The following is an 18,055-nucleotide window of genomic DNA, read 5'->3' on the forward strand; positions in this document are numbered from 1 at the left end:
AACAGGATGCTGCAGCTCCTGCCAGCAAGTTGGGCTTGTTGCCTGGTCAGGCAGAAGGTCAGTGGTGCTGAGACCCCAAACTGGCCAGGATGGAGACCCTTGCCAGCTGGCTGTCCCCAGAGCCATCCTGCCCCCCAGCCCTGAGTGGCCACCCTGGACACCCCTGTCCAAGCACCCTGCACTGTGCTGGGGATGGGAGCAGGAGGGAAGGGCCCCCTGTGGCCCCAGGGTGACTGAGCTGAGCTTCTCCAGCCTGGGGACACATGGAGAAGTTCCAAATTCCAGAAGGTGGGTAATTTCTGGAAAGGACCTCAGGCACAGCAGGTTTCAGAGGTGAGCTGGACACAGTCCAAAACCTCTCTCAGGACTGAGCTCAGAGTCATCTGCTGCCTGCCTCATGGATGGAGGCCAAATTGCCAGGAGATGGTAAAAAAGGAGACAAACTTTTCTGTGTGCCCAAGGCCACTCTCTCCCCCACCCTCAGAAGAAGCAGTGGGCTCTTTTTTGGGTGGAGAATGGGGACCCATGGCCACACTTTCCTCACCCAACACAGCGAGCCAGAGCCACCAGCACTGCTGATCCTCATCCCCTGTGCCAAGGGGAGGGTGAAGGGCACCTCTGTGCTGCAAAATAGCTTTGGCCTGAGACCAGCAGCACCCACTGCCTGAGGGAAAGCAGCCTCTGACCCAAATTTTGGGAAATACACAGGTGTTACAGGCACCTTCCCCTTGCTCCACCTCCCCTGGGGCAGCTGGGACCAGTTTGCACCCTTGTCCTTTAAAATAAAGGTCATGGAGCTTTCTTCTAGTTTTGGGGGAAGTTGAACATAGGTGGAAAGATTAGGTTCTTGGAACAAGAGGGTGCTTCATCCTGGGTGCTTGGAAAAAGTTTATTTTTGAGATGCTAGTTTCATTTGGGTTGATTGCCTCTACAAAGAGATTCCCATGAACTTCTGGAAGATTTTGTTTCAGTCAGAGTTGAGCATGGCTATCTCTGCTTCTAGAGATTACAAATTCCCATTTGATTTAAATGTATTTTTTTTAGTTGGGTTATAATCTATCTTTGAACAAAAGTGGAAAAAACCCACAAAAAAACTCAGGGCTCCTTTTTCACTGCCCTGTCACAGCACCAGGTTTGTGGGTTTGTGACCTGTGTGCAGAACAAGAACAATCCTTCTTGGATCTCCAGAAGCCTGGAGGAAAAATTAAAACCTTTCTGCTGTGTCAGCCACCTGAGAGGCCTCATTCAGGGTCATGCAATGCTGTGTGGGGAGACAGACCCTGCACTCATGACCAGAGGAAATGGAAATGTCTGAGTGCAAACCACAGCTCTGATGTGGAGCCTGGAGCATCTTTCTCCTGCCTGGTGTTTCCCACCCAGCAGAGGTCAGCAGACCCAGCAGCAATCCCTGATGGAGCACAGTGATCCCAGGGGTGAGTAGTGCTGGGGTGTTGGATGGGAGCTCTTGGAGGGGGGCAGGAGCTGCTTATGGGTTGTGCTGCTTTATCACTGGCATAGAGGCAATAAATTATCCTGCCTAAGGTTATTCCACCTGATTTTGTTGTTTTGCTGGTAGCAAAACTAAAGGCTGCTTAGTACTTTGAGATACATTTTCTTTCAGATCAAAGCATCATCTGGTTGGTGCATAACAAAAAAAGCTGGGTGTAATTTGTAATAGTGCTCTTGGTATAATTAAGTGTCAAAAAAAACCCCCATAAACCCACCAACCAAACCATGGAATAAACCCCTAAAATGTATTTCAGAATTTAAAGGAACCAATGGCTTTTTGCTGTGAAATGCAGGCACTCTTCACCTGTTAGTTTTCTGCATAGATTCTAATTAGAAATGGATGTGATATCTTGGGGAGAAAAAATTAGTTTTGATGTAAGCGTTTGGGTGAGCAATATTCATAATTCTTTCTTTACCCAGGCACTAATAACTCAAAGTAGAACAGTCTCTCAGTAGCTGTTCAGGGTCAAGGTAGTGGCTTTGTGAAGAGGGACAGAACTGTAGGTGATATTCAGGTGATTTTTGGCATTAAGCAGTGAGGCAGGAGACCATTTCTCAGGTTTGATTGCTGCTTCTGTTTAGAATGCCCACACAGTTGCTGCTTAGTGAGAAAGAAGGAGATAATTTCTGGGATTTTAAAATTGATTGAAGGCTTTGGAAGTATGTGAGGGACATGCTGAGGTGCTGGCACAATGCTGCTCCATACAAATCTGCTGTGGCTGTTCCTCCTTCTCATCTTCCCTCATTCCCAAAAACTTCACCTCAACTCTTTCTGTGCTGCACAGGTGCTTGGTTTTCCATGAAGTTTTAACCACAGACCTGTGCTTTCTGATTTTGCTGTTTGCTGGGGCAGGGCTGGTGTTAACACAGTGAATGCCCCAGGGAAATGCTGCAGGAGCCCCTGGTGGGGGCAGCTGGGCATCCCTTGGGTCAGCTGGAGGATCCTCACCTTGCTCCATGAGCACTGAGGGGCTGGCTGGGAGCTGCCACACAGGGAGGGTTTCTTGTCCTGCTGCTCTCTGTGCTCAGGCTCAGAGCACAGGGTGCCCTGGGATCCTGTCTCAGGGCTCTGGGCTCTGCTGCCTGCCCACCCCTGCCAGGTACTTCCTTTGATCTGCAGCTGCTGGAGAAATCCAATCGATCTTAAATATAAAATAAGTTTTTCAAAACTTTGCACTCTTTACGGCTTTGGCATACTTAATGCAATTTTAGTACATCTTTGATTTCTGATTTGCCTGTGTGGGCTGCCTGGCTAGGCTCCAGTATGAAACATGGAGCTTTGTAACCAAGAACTCTGTCATTCAATGTTTCTTAACACCACTGTGAATTGAATTATATATGATGACCTAAGAATAAACGCAACCAGGAATTTCAAATTGTTTTTTGCTGTAAAGATGTGTGTGTGAGCAGAGTTTTCCTCCTGCCTAGAAAGGTATTGACCATTTTTAATGAAAATGGTTTAAAAAAAATAAATTAAAATGTGTAGGAGATGGCTGAAGTCTGAGCATTTCCCCATCCCAGTCCTGTGTTGGATTCTGAGCTGAGGCAATCTGGGCTGAAGCTGCCTGCTGAGACTGTAATGACCCAGCAAGCTGGGACACCTTTGGCCAGAACAGGCTGCAGCAGCATTGCTCATGTGGGTCTCTGGCTTGCCATCAGTCCCTGCTCCTTTCTGGAAAACATTTCCAGGGTATCTGCTCAAATTCAGCTGCTGCTGTCCTCAGTTCAGGTCTGCTCTTACCTCAGCCAGAGTAGCTGTACTGAAAACAGTGTAAAGACTCCAGCCCCTGCTTCTGACTAGGAGACAAGTAATGATTTATCAGAGAGTTTAGTCTTTGTGGCACAAAGATCCTTCTGCCAGAGGACTTGCTGCAGGGACAAGCAGATCTATAAAGCACCCAGCTTTCAGGCAAAAGAGCCCTTTTTCAAGATGAAAGAATTAGCAATTCATCTCTTCATCTTTTGCAAGAGGGGGAGTTCCCTAGGTGCTTTTTACCCTGCATATCCCATACTCTGGAGCTTCTTCAAAGAGACCCCCACAGATGCTCCATGCTCTTCATTTTCAGTCGCTAGCAGGAGGGATTCCAGTCTCAGTGGCCCTATTTCCTTTGGTATGCAATTTGTTAGATAATGAATTGCTGAAATATATATGCTGCAGTCCCCCACTGAGCTGAAGCTCAGCTGAGTGCTCTTCCTGGCCAAGGGAGTCACCTGAAACAGCCCCTTTGGAAAGGCTGACCTTCTGCAGAGCCACAGGAACACCTGGGGCTCCCTCAGCTCCAAAAATCTGTAGTGGTGCAGCTACACAGGGAGTTGCTCTCTGCTCTCACTCTCCAAGGAGGGCTGTCATCAATGTATGCCCTTCTTGTAAATCATGGTGTATTGTGAATATTTTTAAAGATGTTCTGGCAACTGTAAGAAAACCACAACAGAGGCTGCTAGGAGGTTTTCCATGTCGAAGCTGTTTATTATGTTAGATAAATACACTTGCAACAAGTTTGACTTATATCCTCTGAGTGCAGTTGCTGGTAGTATGGCACAATGATTAAAAAAGAACCAAAACTAGCAGAGGCACTTGTTGCATGCAGCTGAAATTACTACCAAGCCCAGAGGTGCAGTCCTGCTGGCAGAGCCCTGCCCTGTGAGCAGGATTTGCTGGCAGGGTGGGCACCAGCCTGAGTGCAGTGGGGTGGGACAGTCCTGGCTCCCAGGACAAGGAGCACAAAGTGTCTGGCTTAGGCATGATGTTCAGTATTGCTTTTGGTTAAAGAGGAGTGAGGTTGTGTGATTGTAACCAGTGAGGAAAGGCAGAAATTAGAGTGAATCATAGAATATGCTGAGCTGGCTAGGACCCATCAGGACCATGGAGTCCAACTCCTGGCCTGGCACAGGACATCCAAGAATGGCACCATGTGCCTGAGAGTGCTGTCCAAAGGCTTCTTGGACTCGGGCTAGAGTCCTGTCACTGGTCACAAGAGTGAAGAGATCAATAGATTTATGTTTTCTCTATAAAAACAATCTTGTTGACTTTTATGCAACCGTGTAGGTGAATATCCAGATTTTTATAAAGACATTTTTTGTCAACAGAAGGATGGACTTGACATGCTATGCCAGGAGGACAAGTGCCTTTTTGTTAGAAAATAGAGCTATCCACAGGGGTCTTTTCATTAGGATTTTCAGGAAAATTCATTAAAATGGTTTGTTCAGCTGGACAAAGAGAAAAAAGTGGCAACCATCCTTGCAAAGCAGATTCATCAATTTGCTTCCTCAGCACTTGCAACCCTTCATTCCCAGACAGGCTGTGCTCCTGCAGGGACTGTGTGCTGCTGTCCCTGCCCATGCCACAGGGCTGACCCTGGTCTCTGCAGTTGGGCAGCCTGCTCAGAGGCTTAGGCTTCAGCACCTCAATAAATCCTTAGGTGAACTGGGGCTTATCAGTGGCATGTGGCAGTGCCAGAGAGTCCTGCCTGCAGATAAACACCAAGTGGAGCATTGGCACTGAGAGGTTTGAAGACAAGCTCTGTCCTTGCTCTGCATCAGCTGTGAACTCAGCCAGGTGACTGCAAACTGGAAGTGTCCCCAGCCTGGACATAATTTTGTGTTATGGGTTGTTATTTTGCTCATTTTGTAAATAGTCCCACTAGAGGGACACAAGATTTAATGACAAAAAGCAGGTTCCAAACTTTAGCCCAGGGAACAGAAGTGTTGTTCTTTGAGTTTGGAAATCCATTCCTCTGGTACAGATAGACCTGCCCATGACTAACAGGGAACAGTGGGTTTGCTCCAATTATGATGAACATTTAACACTCAAGCCTGAAAAAGTACTCTATTACTGGTGATTACCTGGCTAGCAGAAACTGAGGCTTAATAGACAGCCTGAGGAGCAATCTGCAGTGGGTCATGGAAGCTGTGGAGGTCTCTTCCTAGAGGACATCAGGAGGAAAGCTAATCTTTGAGTTTCCTGCCTCAGGAATGGGATCTCCTACAACGGAGATCAGCAAAAATTGTGTGGTTCAAAAGATCCATGCAAAAATCTCCATCATAGCCTCCTGTTTTGGGATCTCAGAATCTGCAGTGTTCAGCACCTTACATCCTCAGAAAACAGTGGGCTATGTAAAAAAGCCAGGTGCCATTTGGCTTGGCTCAAAATACTGCAGTGAGAGAGTAAATGAGGGTCTGGACAAGTCCTCAGCCTGGGGAGAGCATCCCTGTAGTACAATGAGATCCAGACCTCCCCTATTTGTTTTAGCAGGAAGAGTTGTAAGTAAGAACCTCATTTCTGTGTCCTAAGGCTCTCCAGGTGCTTTCTGGTATTAGACAGACCAAATGGGCTGTGACAGATGAAATTGTTACACCCATTTCATTGATGAGTAGACTGAGGCACATAAAAATTGACTTGTGTGATCATCAAACAAATCTATCAGAGCTAGAACAGTGCCCTACAAAGTCTATGTCCCAATTTTCTTGTCACAGCCTTTGCTTCCACCTTTCTCACCCACTGTGTGTTGCCTCATGGCAAGAGCATGGGGGTCAGGTAGGATGGTGAGGAGGAGAAATGGAGAAATGCCCTTCTGGAAGTTTTGTGCTTTCAAGCCTTGTTTGTTCATGGTGCTTGCTGTAGTTGCAGTACCTGCCCTGAATTGCTTCCTTTCAATGCCATAAGTTGAGCATGTAGCCAAGAAAGAAAAGGCAGGCATGAGCAAACCTTGGAATCTGAGGAATAGAGGACTTTGGAATGCTGCAGTCCCCACTCTTCAAAGGTAAATAATAAATTTCCAGTGCTCCCACTTATGCCTTCTTGCATAATGTCTTAATGAATTAAGAGAAGGAAATGTACCTTACAAATTATGGAAAAAACCTTCCTTTGAAAGAGCTGAATTTCTCCGAGGTAGAATGCTTATTAATTGTGTGTTACTGTAAATGTTATGCTGAGGAGTCTGACAAAGCTGAAAGGAAAGTCTCTCTGTTTATTGTCCTTGTCATTCTAGTTCTGTCCCATCCCACTGAAGTACACCTGAAGCAAAAGATGGCTAAAATTTTATGTGGAATCACTCTTGGCAAATCACAGCAAGTTCTATGTAGTTGACACCAGAAGTGCCCAGGCTCTGCTCCAGGGATTTTTGGTGCCTACCAAGCTCAAAGTCAGTGGCCTGACTAACCAAGGGCCCATGGCAGAGGATATGCCTGGTGTTTGCATGACTAGGATAGAGCAAGGTGGTGCTGTGGAGTCTACAGCAGCCCAGAACCCCCTGAGTGCTTCAGCATCCTGGTCACTGGAAATATGGCTGCAGTGGGGTAGGGGGTGCAGAACCCAGTGAGTCACACATAAATCTGCTCATTTAATTCTGCTTAGCCAGAGGTACTGCAGCACTTCTACTTGGGAATGCTCTGGTATATAAAATCTGTGCCTTTCCTAAAATGCATCCATAATGACTGAGGAAGCAATCAGTATTTGAAGCAATCTGTTTCCAGGAAAGACAGAATACTCTTGTGGCTTTTTCTCGGTATTGGTGGTTACCCTGGGTTTGTGGGTGATATTGAGGGTGGGACAAACTGTGCTAGACCAAGAGTTACATTAGGAAAACTCTGGAGAATCTTGTGCTACTTGAGTTAAAATGACAACTGTAAAATAAGAGTTGCTGCATAGTAGTAAACTCTGCCAGAATGGCTTGCTGATATCTTGACCTGTTGAGCAGAACCAATTGACACGATGTGCTCTTGGAGACATTGCCTTTGCCCTGCATACCCTCAAATGGCTGTTTGTGTGTGGGGAAGGCTGCTGGGGCACAGCGTGCTTGGCTGAGTCTGGGGGTCCCTGTCAGTCATCCAGGTGCTGCTCCTCCCACGTGGAGGTGGGGATGGCACTGTAAGGGTCCATGATGACTTTTGCACAGCGGATGATCATCACAATCAGGAAGAGGCAGAGGAAGACGAAGCAGGCCAGCGTCAGTCCCTTGTCCACGTCAACGTACACGGGCTCTGGGGTTGGCACCTCCATTGCTCAGGCCACTCTTCATCTGGGTTTGAATTTGCTCCTAACATCATCAACCACCTGCAAAACAAACACAGTGTCAAGCTGTCTTGGTTTGAGAGATAGGTGTTTGCTGAGGAAGACAGGAGCTTCTTTTTGAAATGGAAAATGTAAGCTCCTTTCTGCCAAATTGTTATAATTTTGAAATTAAGGAGCTCTTAGGCAAAGATATGGGAAGGGGAATAACAGTTCTTTGCTAGGAAAATTAAAATAAACAGTAATACAAAAAACAAAGCACTGTCAGAGTCAGAATACAGCCTGACACCCTTTAGTCAGGGTGTTGGTGGCAGTCTGATTAAATGGTGGCTGCAGTCCTGCTGGAGTGAGAGATGGGGTTCTGTTGAAGCAATGATCCTGGAGAGGGGTGCAATTTTGTTCTGATGGTCTAGTTGTGATGAAGATGGGCCTGGTCTTTTTCTGGTAATCTAGTGGAAAAGGCTGCTTTGGTGTTCCAAGTCTCAGATTTTTATCTAGGTAGGAAATTTTTGGCTCCTCCCCCTGGGTGGAGCATCTCTCAATGGCATGATGTAATTTTATCAGTCATACAGTGGGACTCAATGGTCCATTCACAGAAGATATCTCCCTGGACAAAGGATGGGTTGTAGAAGAGATAAAGAACACTGCCCCAGCTGATTTTAACAGCTGGCCCATTAACAGAGGATATCCCCCCAGAGTTATGAGAGATGAGTCATGGAAGAGATGAGGAGCACTGCTCCACCTGGTTTCAATAGATGGTGATAAAATACACACTGCTGGCTACATCTTGCATTTCAACCCAAGACAAAGGCACAAGGGTTTCTGCTCCTGGGCATGGGGGAAATCAGGGGTTGTACTGGACACAGATGCATCTTACAGGTCTGATAAATCCTTGCAGGGAAATAAACCCAATGGAAATGTTGTAGCTCAGCTGGCTGAAAGATGTGAGAAGAAGAAACCTCATCTCCACCTTAATTTAGCCCACAAATGCTAAAATATTAGACACTAAAAGGTTGTTAACAAAAAATAGTGAATGAGCACTATCCATGTGAAATATCATCTCTTAAATGAGGCACAGACATTGTTCTTGTCTCAGTATTTCCTAATCATAAAAATATTTCCATTCTTCTGCTAGTGTGAAAGATCAGACAAATGGCAGAGCAGACTGTTTCTATCCCAATTTTTCACTCTGTCCAAACATCCTCTGTCTCTCACTGGCAAAAAGCAAAGTGAAAATTATGCATACTTATTTTCCATAATCTTTTAATCTCTGGTACTCAAGGTTCTTCAGGCAGTAGAAAATTTTTTTTAGGAGCAATATAATTTTTAAGTGGATGTTTTATCAACCAGAGAGGTACAGGTGATTATGTGATTAGAACAAGGATTATCTTATTCACTGCAGATGTCTGCATAGCTGAAGGTCTCCTCTGGCCTCCTCACCTGAATCCATAATCAAAATGACTTCAGTAGTGATTGAATCCCTCTGAAAGTTTGATTCTGGATAGTCATCAGTTGATAACACAAACTGCTTTGCACAAGTGTGCTGAAGGAGAGGAGCTGACCTTACACAGCATTGAGTCACTGCCCAGGGATGGGAAACTTCTCCTGACATCCATGTTTACCAAGATGGGAGGGAGAAGTGTTGGGGATTAGAGTGTAGAAGATCAGGGAGTGCCTCTTTACAGCCAACAAAACAGCAAAGTAATTCACATCAAATGCAATAATCAGCCAATCCCTGCTTTAACTGGAGAGAAGAAGTGGGAACAAGAAGATACTGAGCTACAGAGAGGATTTGGTGAAACTGGGGTATCAAACAGCCCAGCTGCTCTCTATCACTACATGAACACTGAGGAAATCCCAGGTTTCTTTGCACAGACAAGTTTGGTTATGTTTGCAGTGAGCTGCTGCTGCCAGGGCTGTTGCACTGGTGGTTCTCCTCTGGCTGGAGCATTTTGCTCCTGCAGCACTGTGCTGTGCCAGCTGCAGTGGGTGTCCCAGAGACTCCTGGGCCCTGCAAATCTTCCTCAGGGTACACTGAACACCTTTTATTTTAAAAACTCGCAGTTTCTGTCCTGTCTCATAATTTGCTCCTTTTCAGGTGGTTTTCCAGCCTCACAACATCCGAGATCCCACAAGGCAAGTACAAATCAGCTGGGCTCTTGAGTCTATTTTAAGCACAAGGATGTCAGATTTTTTTTTTTAATTTCCTGAAAGCATAGAAATTACTGCGACAGCCAGTCCTGCGGCAGGGAAATTAAAGGAGCTGATGACATAAAGGGAATGAAACCAAGCAGACATCTCATGTTCTCATGTATTTACCAGTCACATCCTTAGGAGCTCATGAAGAAATCTCTGAGGAGTGAGGTCAGGCCTGTAATGCTCACCTTGCCTGGTCAGAGGTCTAATATCCCCAAAAGACTCTGCTACCACTCTAATTCACCAGCCAAGAGATCTTACATTGCAGTTTATAACTTCATTTGATGAAAAAAAGGTTTGTCAGCAAAGCTGAGTATTAAGTATGAATACTTTATGAATACAAAAGAAAAAAATGTTATCAAAACTGCTAATGTATCCCAGTCTTTTCCTTCACTGCTCTTGTGAAGCAGCCAACAAGGATGGGTGTGATTTTTAAATTTTTTTTCCCCCCTCCTGACATTCTGGGTGTTGCACTCTGTGGGGTTCTTTCACTCTGAGTTACCTCCTGCATCAGTACTGATCTTGGAGGGTAAACTGCATTTTCACTCAAATGTACTTTCTTTGGAAAGATGAATAATTTACTCAGAAAATGATCAGAGGTTTCAAGTAGAGATCCATCCCTTGGAGATTTTTGTCTTCTAAATGTCATCACTCAATCTCATAGGAGTCTGGTATAAGTGCTGCATCCCTCTGCCCCCAGGACTGCCTGGAGGATGCTCCTCTCCTGCTGGAAGGGAAAGCACATTTTGGAAAGGATGGGCCAGGCAGAGGGCTGTACCCAGAGAGCAGAGTGAAAGGCTGAGGCATCTGAGCTGTAGTGTGCACAGTGTATTACAGTGACAGCTTGAACCCAATGATTTCAGGTTTATATTGATCTGTTTTGACAAAAGTGGGCATTTTCAGTGGGACTAGAAATATTCTTTTTTAAAAAAGCTCCCTTCTTGAGGTTGTGTAAATCACACATTTCCCCTCCTTCTGGTCTCCCCACAAACTTGGCAATGTTTTGATGTGAGCACTGTTCTGCTGATGGCCAATGTGTTTCTTGGGGCTGGCCAGAAGGATCTGGCTTTCCCAGTGGCTGTCCTCACTCAGCTTGGCTGCCCACCTGCCCCTGTCAGAGTGGAACCCTCCTCTGCAGGTCTGGCTTGCCAAAGGGCTCCTGTGAGTCAGGGGGGCTGGTGCCAGCAGGAATTTGGTGTTCCATGCTGTTAGTCACTGCACCTGCATTCCAGCAGGGCAGGGAGTCCTTGGTGCTGGAATGGGGCTGAGGCAGCTGTCTCCAGGCTAATCTATTGTGGCTGGAACACTTTGCTGCTCTAGATCAGGCACCAGCAAGAGGCAGTCCCCAAATGCAAAAGGAGTTACTGCACCTGTTCACCAGGATTGCTTCCTCTTGGGAAAATCCAGCTCCCAAATATTGCCATGGACATGCTGTGTCCTGCTGTCTGCCAGCTCCCTGTGCTCCTCCACCTCTGGAACAGCTGCACAACTTTCTTGCTGGATTCCCATTTCCCTGGCCAGCCCTCCACTGCCCTGTCTCACTTCCCTGGTGCCCAGCAGTACAGCCAGGCTTGGAGTGGGGTGTGGAAGTGTCTCCTGGGCTGAAGCAGCCTGGTCCATGCTGGATGCTCTGCCTGCACATCCTGCCCTCCCTCCCAGCCCTGGAGGATGTTCTGTGCATGTGAGCAGAAGGGTTTTGCACTCAATTTTTCTTGGTCTGGGGTGTGAAATCCATCACTGCTGTTGAAATTAGCTCTCTCTCCAGTTGTAGACTCGTTGGCTGGATGTTTTGCTCTTGTTTACTAGCAGGGTTGATGTTGACAGCATTATGTGTGTGTGGGGAAAAAAAAGATCAGCAGAAACAATTACAAAGTTTCATACTTGAATGATCAAGTTTTCTCTGAACAGCTGAATTGTAGAAAATTACATTTTTTTTCCCCCAGCTTGACAGCAATGAGCTGTAGAATTGTGTTTTTATAAATTTCTTTGGATTTGTTGAAAATATAATTAGGTCTAAACAAAGCCAAAAGATGAAGGAGGACAATCCCTGGTTCAAACTAGGCAATTTAGCCATCTGAGTGTGTGTTCCTGTAAACCCCTGGGTGTTTCAGAGCAGTGTCTCCCCCTGTAACTCCTCTGAGAGTAGGTGTGTGCCACAGGCAGGCTCACCCAGGGATGGAGCTGTGCTGGGTCAGAATTCAGCACCAAAAGTGGCTCTGAGGGCTGCAGAGGGCCAGCACCAGGCAGCAGCTGAGTCTCTTCAGGAGGGTTGGCATCCTCGAGTTTTGGTGCCCTGCTCCCTGCTCCCCTGGATTGTTTTTGTGTCTCTGTTCTGACCCCTGGAGCTGGGTCAGGGATGGGGCCAGGGACCAGGAGCCCAGCACCTCACTCGAGACTCCATCCTGAGCATTTGGTCTTTGCTGATTGTTTTGTTCCTCTTGTGCCCTTTTCATGAGGGATTGCCACAGAAGAGAGATTATATTTAATTTTTGTGACTTTATGCAGGATGTTGGCATCCTCCTTAGTGTTCCAGCTTTATTACAGGCTCTTTAACAACTGTGCTCATCAGTGTGCCTGAATTTTGCAACCCTACCTATGCAAGATACTTTAAAAAATATGGTTCTGGGGTTTTTTTTTCCTGACCTAGCAATTTTAGCACTGTCACTTTAAATATAAACTAATAATGTACCACATACATTGCAGAGTGCTGGTTCATTCCTATGCTGGTTAATCACGTTTCAACTCATCTCAACCCTAAGGATTTATTTCAAAGCAGTCTCTGTTTTTGATTTGTATTTTCTTAGGGGCTTTTTATGTTGTTTTTTTTTTTTTTTTTTTTTTTTTTTGTTCTATACTCCTTTCCCAAAACAATAGATGTACAGGGAGGGGAGGGAAGGGAAGTGATATTTATGCAAGCAGATCCATACCTTCCAGACCTGGGTAGGAAGCCTGTCACATCCCAGCATAGCAGCATCCTGGAGACACAATCCTCCCTGCAGTCATATTTTAAAAGTTTTGTCACTCAGTGGGGCTTTCCCGACGTCCTGGCTCGGCTCAGCTTCACCTCCACCCAGACCTGGAAGCAGTTCTCACCGGGGTGCTCTGAAAAAAAAATAAAAATTGACAATTGCTGCTGAGGCAGGATGTGGGCGTGACGGGAATGAGCCCGAGGCACTCGGGTGCACTCACACAGGATGGAGTCTGTCAGACATCAGCACTTGTGATAGCAAGAGCAATGTTCAAGCCTGAAGTCATATCAATATTTCTTCTTAAACCAGCAGAAAATCGTATTTTTAAATCACAGTGAAAGATCAGTCAGGTTTGAATTGATCCTGCATATTTATTTGAGGCTTGGATGGTTTAAACAAAACTACTTGATTTATTGGAACTGATACACCAGGACTTAAAAACTATTAATTATTTGCATTTTTTTTGAAGTCTGTCTAGGTTGGGATAACACTCTTTTGTATATGCACACAAAATAATTTCAACCAGCAACACTTGCTGGATGACAAATCTGGATTTTCACACATTGTGGAAAGGATTCTAAGGTGTAGGATGGGAAGAGATGAGCCAAGAGATGAGCACCAGTCCCTTGTGAGGGGACTCAGCAGGACAGGGGCTAGAGGTGAGTGGCCAGGAAGGAAGGTGAAATGCTTCTCCAGATAAGTATTGTGTGTGTTTGTCAAACAAAGTCACCTTCAATTTGAGGTTCAAATCTATACAGGAATAGCCTGGACACTTGATCATACTCTGATATTCTTAACAATCTACCTTTGATTAAAAACTCACTGCCTCTGAGCACAGGAGTCAAATGCTATAGATAGATACAGACAGATGAGCTTCTTGCTACACCCAGAGAGCAATAATATGACCATTAGCTTAGTCTAAAAATTAATTGTCCTTTTATACTTACAATTCTTTCAGCAGAAAATCAATACTTCATTTCAGTAACTCTGCCTTCCTATGAGCATGACTTTTCCTGTGCAGCTGAAGGCAGGTTTAATCTTGCTTTTAATTCACTGTTTGGCATTTTGTTTTGGTTGTTGGACTATTTTATTTCTTGCTTTACATAATGACTTTAAAGCTTTATGCTTGGCTTAGTTATTCCAACTCCTTTATTCCATCTAGCCCTCAGTTATGGTCAAGAGACAAATTCCCTCCACACACTTGCTTTTAGCTAGTTGTAAATCACTGGATGTCAGTATTCCATCAGAAGACTAAGGACATCATTTACAAGAGCCCAAATTTTAAAAACAAATAAACACATAAATCAATCCGGGGAAAGTTTTAAAAATTGCTGTTGCACAAATGTTTCCTTCCTACATAGCCCCATGGCAGGAATAACATTAATCTTCATTGAGAAAAAGATGCAGCATACACTTAAAATAACTGTGGGCTGCTTATAATTTGAGAGCATCCTAAATCAAATAATCATTTCTCACTCACTTCAAGGAGCATGTGGAATTACTCATTAACAAAAGATTAAAAAATAGATGGTTGTGTTTGAGAACAAGTTGCTGCTCAGAGCTATGAAGTGAACTGATGGACAGTTGGGATCTGGAAAAAAAGTGCTTCCAGCCTCCCAAAGATCAACTTTAATGAAAAACCCTTGACTAAGCTTTGCTGAAGTGAGAACATCTGGGAATCTTTTCAGACACTGGAAGTGGTCACTCAGAGGTAAAACAGAGGGTGGGATCAGTGAGGCACTTTTTGGGCTGCTGGCTGGACACAAGAGTGGGAAGTGCAGGACTCCAGTGCATAAACAAGGGCAGGTAATGCAGGATGATGCTGTGGTGCTGTCTGTATCAGTTGCTTTACAACCCAAAGGGGAGCAGGAGGGGAAAGAAAACCCCAGAGCTCCCTCAGCCCCCAGCCCAGAGATTTTCCTCCCCTCCCTGGTCCTGTCCTGGGCTGGAAGGCTCATCCCTGGGGAAGGGAGGTCTGTGCCCCCTGTGTGTGCTGCAGGGACATCCCTTTGGCTCCCTGTTTGTGTTTCTGCTGTGAGAGAGCTGCAGGGATTGCACAGTGTGGATCAGCCATCCTGGCAGGACTGCCTTCCAGCCTGGGCTGTTGGGAACATTGATTCACCCCTCAGCAGATAATGCCTGGAAAATGCAAAGCAACACCTGTGATATGAAGAGTTTAGATGAGCTTGAGAAGGAACATCTGTCTGAGCAGGTCCATCCTTCATTCCCTGTGTATTTTGACAAGGGGGCTGAAGCTGCTCTCCTCATCCCTGCTGTGATGCACTGAGTGCATCCTTTTCATCAAGGCAAGAGGAAAACACAAAGGAGCCTCAGAGAAACAAATGGATTAGGCTTTTAAGCCATGGCTTGTAAGGTCTGAATAGATATGATATAAACTCATTTTAATGGAGTATCTGCTTTTTAAACTCTCTGATGTTTAAATCCCCTGAAAGGGGACAAACATGCTTGTTGGTCCTGGCAGTTATTTTATAAATCAAACAATGACTGTTAGCCAGGAGAATTATAAGCAAAGATATGGAGAAATTTTTCACTGCAGCAAAGCTGACAAGGAGGAAAAACGATCCATATTTTTGTTTTACTGTACTGGATTGTTTTATTATTTTCTTTTACAAAAACAAAAAGCTCACTTCAAGGTAGAACAGCAACTCCTTTTTACATAAACATTACCTTGGGGTGGTGATGTCCAGTAGTCTCTGACTTGCAGGATACCTCTCTGAGACACATCTTTTGCCCTTTTATCTTGAAAATACATACAGATCAGATTGAGGCTGTATCCATCTTTTTCCAATTGAGAAAAACTGTTGTGGATGAATTCTCAGCAAAAATATCTGGGTTATGCCTGTAGAACTGCCACAAATATAGGCAGAAAGAAATCATATATTCCTTCTTCACCTCTGGATCACTTATTTCAAATCTAAAGTTAAATTATTGCCAATGAAAGTAACTCCTAGTCAATAAAGTTTTAACAAATGAGCAGCAAAACATAAAAAATGGTTATAGGTGACTTTTCCATTGTAATAGCTGCAGGTACTCTTTACTCCATACTGATAACTAATTCATACATTTTTTTAAAAACAGGCTTTTCTCAGATACTTCAGAAATTTGTGGGGAGAGGGATTTGATCAATTAAACATAAGCAAAAGTCAAACTCAAAGTCCAGAATGTGTTTTGGCTTGAAACAAGACAAACCAACACAGGCTTTGCACAGGGCTTCCATCAAAGGTACTGCTCCTGTCTGTTCCTTTTCTGAACAGTTTGGTCTGCAGGGGATGGTGAGGATGGATGTTTGTAGCTTGTGCTCATGCACAAAACCTCCTGTGCTATTGCTCTGATTCTTTGTGGTGATCTAACCAGGGCTGTGATGGCAGCTGAACCACATCCTATCTTAAACTGGAAAAAAAAAAAAAAAACTTGCACAGGAATCTGAAACACTGGATGAACAAGCCTGAGATGTAGTGCAAGTATGGACCTGACTGCAAAGCAGGACATGAGGTTAAAATAAACACTGTCAGCATCTGCTGCCAGGTCACTGGGCAGAAAGAGAGACCCAGGAAGAGCAGCCCCAGAGCCCAGAAATATTGCTAGGTAAGGATGAGAAACCCTTAGGAAACAGTGGTAAAAATAGCCCTACTTAAACAGATTTATCTCTCCTCACTGGTATGAGGAATAGGAGGAAAGAATAATTGAGGATCTGGAATGAAAAGTTAGGGGCCCCAGGTGGTCCAAATGAGTTTGGGTTAGGCTGTCTGAGGGAGCAGAGCCTTGTGCTGCATGGGACACCCACAGCAGTCTCTGCTCCCTCCCTCTCCAGCTGGAAAGCCAGAATTATTGCAGCATGTTATCTAATTTCAGCTATAATTTGCCAACAGGAGAAGCAGAAATATCATTACTAGTTTTTCCCTGTTTTCTTTTCTCAAGAGAACAGTTTTTCTCCTGCTACTATAAGAGCTGGGAGAATGAAAGTTGGCTGGTTTTCAGAGGCACTGAGTGCCTCCAGCACCATCTGGAGCCAGTGTGAGCAGCCAAACAGCTTAACAGCACAGAAAATCTTCCTGGTTTCAGACCCTCCCCTTTCTGCACAGCTCTGCACATGAACACTGCACAAAAGATTCTTTCTGATGAGGGTCCAGTTGGCATCCATATAAACTATATTTTCCACTGTCTCCCAACAGGGATGGATTGCATCTTCCTTCAGAGAGAGGCCAGATGATTTTTATTACAAATGAACCAAAACCTTGAGTCAGGACATGCATTACATTTTCCATGACAGCCCTGGCTGGAGTGAAGGATCCTGATAAGAATTTAAGGATAATTGAGCTCTAGTCTATAGCTCTGTAGGTAGGTAACAAATATAGCAGCCTCCAAATTTGGCATGTCACCAAGTGAGGCTGGGTGAAAGGATAAATGGCCCATTGCTAGATGAGTGAGGATCAGTCAGGATCCTGAGCCTGAGCCCCAGCTGTTCATGGTCTCTGTCTCTTGTCCTTCCCAGGACATGTGGGCAATTTCTGCTGTAGTAAATCAAATGTGTCCAAGGCTGGTTTTTGGCATCAAGGCTGGCTGGTAAAGAGCTGCCTGTGCAAATGGGGAAAAACTTTTCAGCAGGGCCTGTTGTGTTAGTATAATGGGTAATAATTTTAAACTAAACAGGATCTATTTAGATTAGATATAAAGAAGAAAAATTTTACATGGAGGGTGGTAGAACACTGGCACAGGTTACAGAGAGGGTAATGGATGCCCAATCTCTGAACAACTTGATCTAATTAAAGATCTCCCATCTGATTGCAGGGACTTGGACCTTGATGACCTATAAAAGTCCCTTCCAACCCAAACCATTCTATAATTCTATGAAATCCTGTTAAACTTGGCCTCTGTGACGGATTGTTATGTTACAATGTGGTTTTATAGAGGGATGACAAATTAAACTGGTGAACTTTGAGCATCTCTTTGTTGGGGAATGCGTTTATTAGAAGTGCCAGATGGGTGGGTATGAAAGGCAGTTTGTGTTTAATCAAAGACAGACAATTGTCAAAAATTATCTCTGAGAATGCTGAAGCAATGAGCCTCTTTCTGACTGGGCTTTGGTGGCAGGAGGTGGGCAGAACACAATTTAGTGATCACCACAGGCTGACACTGTAGATTGTCCAAGCAGTGAAAAGCCACCCCATGGTCACCACACCCTGGTTGTTGTTCTCATTTCTGGGGGATGTTCCCTGGATCACCTTTGGGTGAATCCTCAGGTTCCCATGCCCTGGGGGGCTGCTCCAGGCCAGGCTCTGGTTCAGCCTCCCTGCAGCAGCTCTGATCCATGCTAGTGATGCCTTTGGCCATGGCTTTGTTTATGCTTGGGGTT

At 45.0% G+C, this 18,055-nt stretch overlaps 1 protein-coding gene across 2 annotated transcripts in view; it reads right to left on the minus strand.

Annotated features, from left to right (window-relative positions):
• Positions 1-3,951: 3,951 nt before the first annotated feature.
• The window catches only part of CTXND1 (cortexin domain containing 1), a 35,377-nt gene continuing 21,273 nt past the window's right edge, over positions 3,952-18,055 (minus strand). Inside the window, exons 2-3 of one of the 2 annotated variants that reach the window (XR_013775902.1) lie at positions 12,640-12,814; positions 3,952-7,561 (exon numbers count right to left, since the gene is read on the minus strand). Coding sequence is in view for 1 of the 2 variants with exons in the window: in XM_079318300.1 (XP_079174426.1) it covers positions 7,328-7,507 (180 nt within the window). In the remaining variant the exon portion in view is untranslated. Of the gene's footprint in view, positions 7,562-12,639; positions 12,815-18,055 lie in introns of those variants that run through there. The other variant, XM_079318300.1, reaches the window with a different exon arrangement.

This window comes from Erithacus rubecula, assembly GCF_903797595.1.
Source record: "Erithacus rubecula genome assembly, chromosome: 14".
Lineage (NCBI taxonomy): Eukaryota > Metazoa > Chordata > Aves > Passeriformes > Muscicapidae > Erithacus > Erithacus rubecula.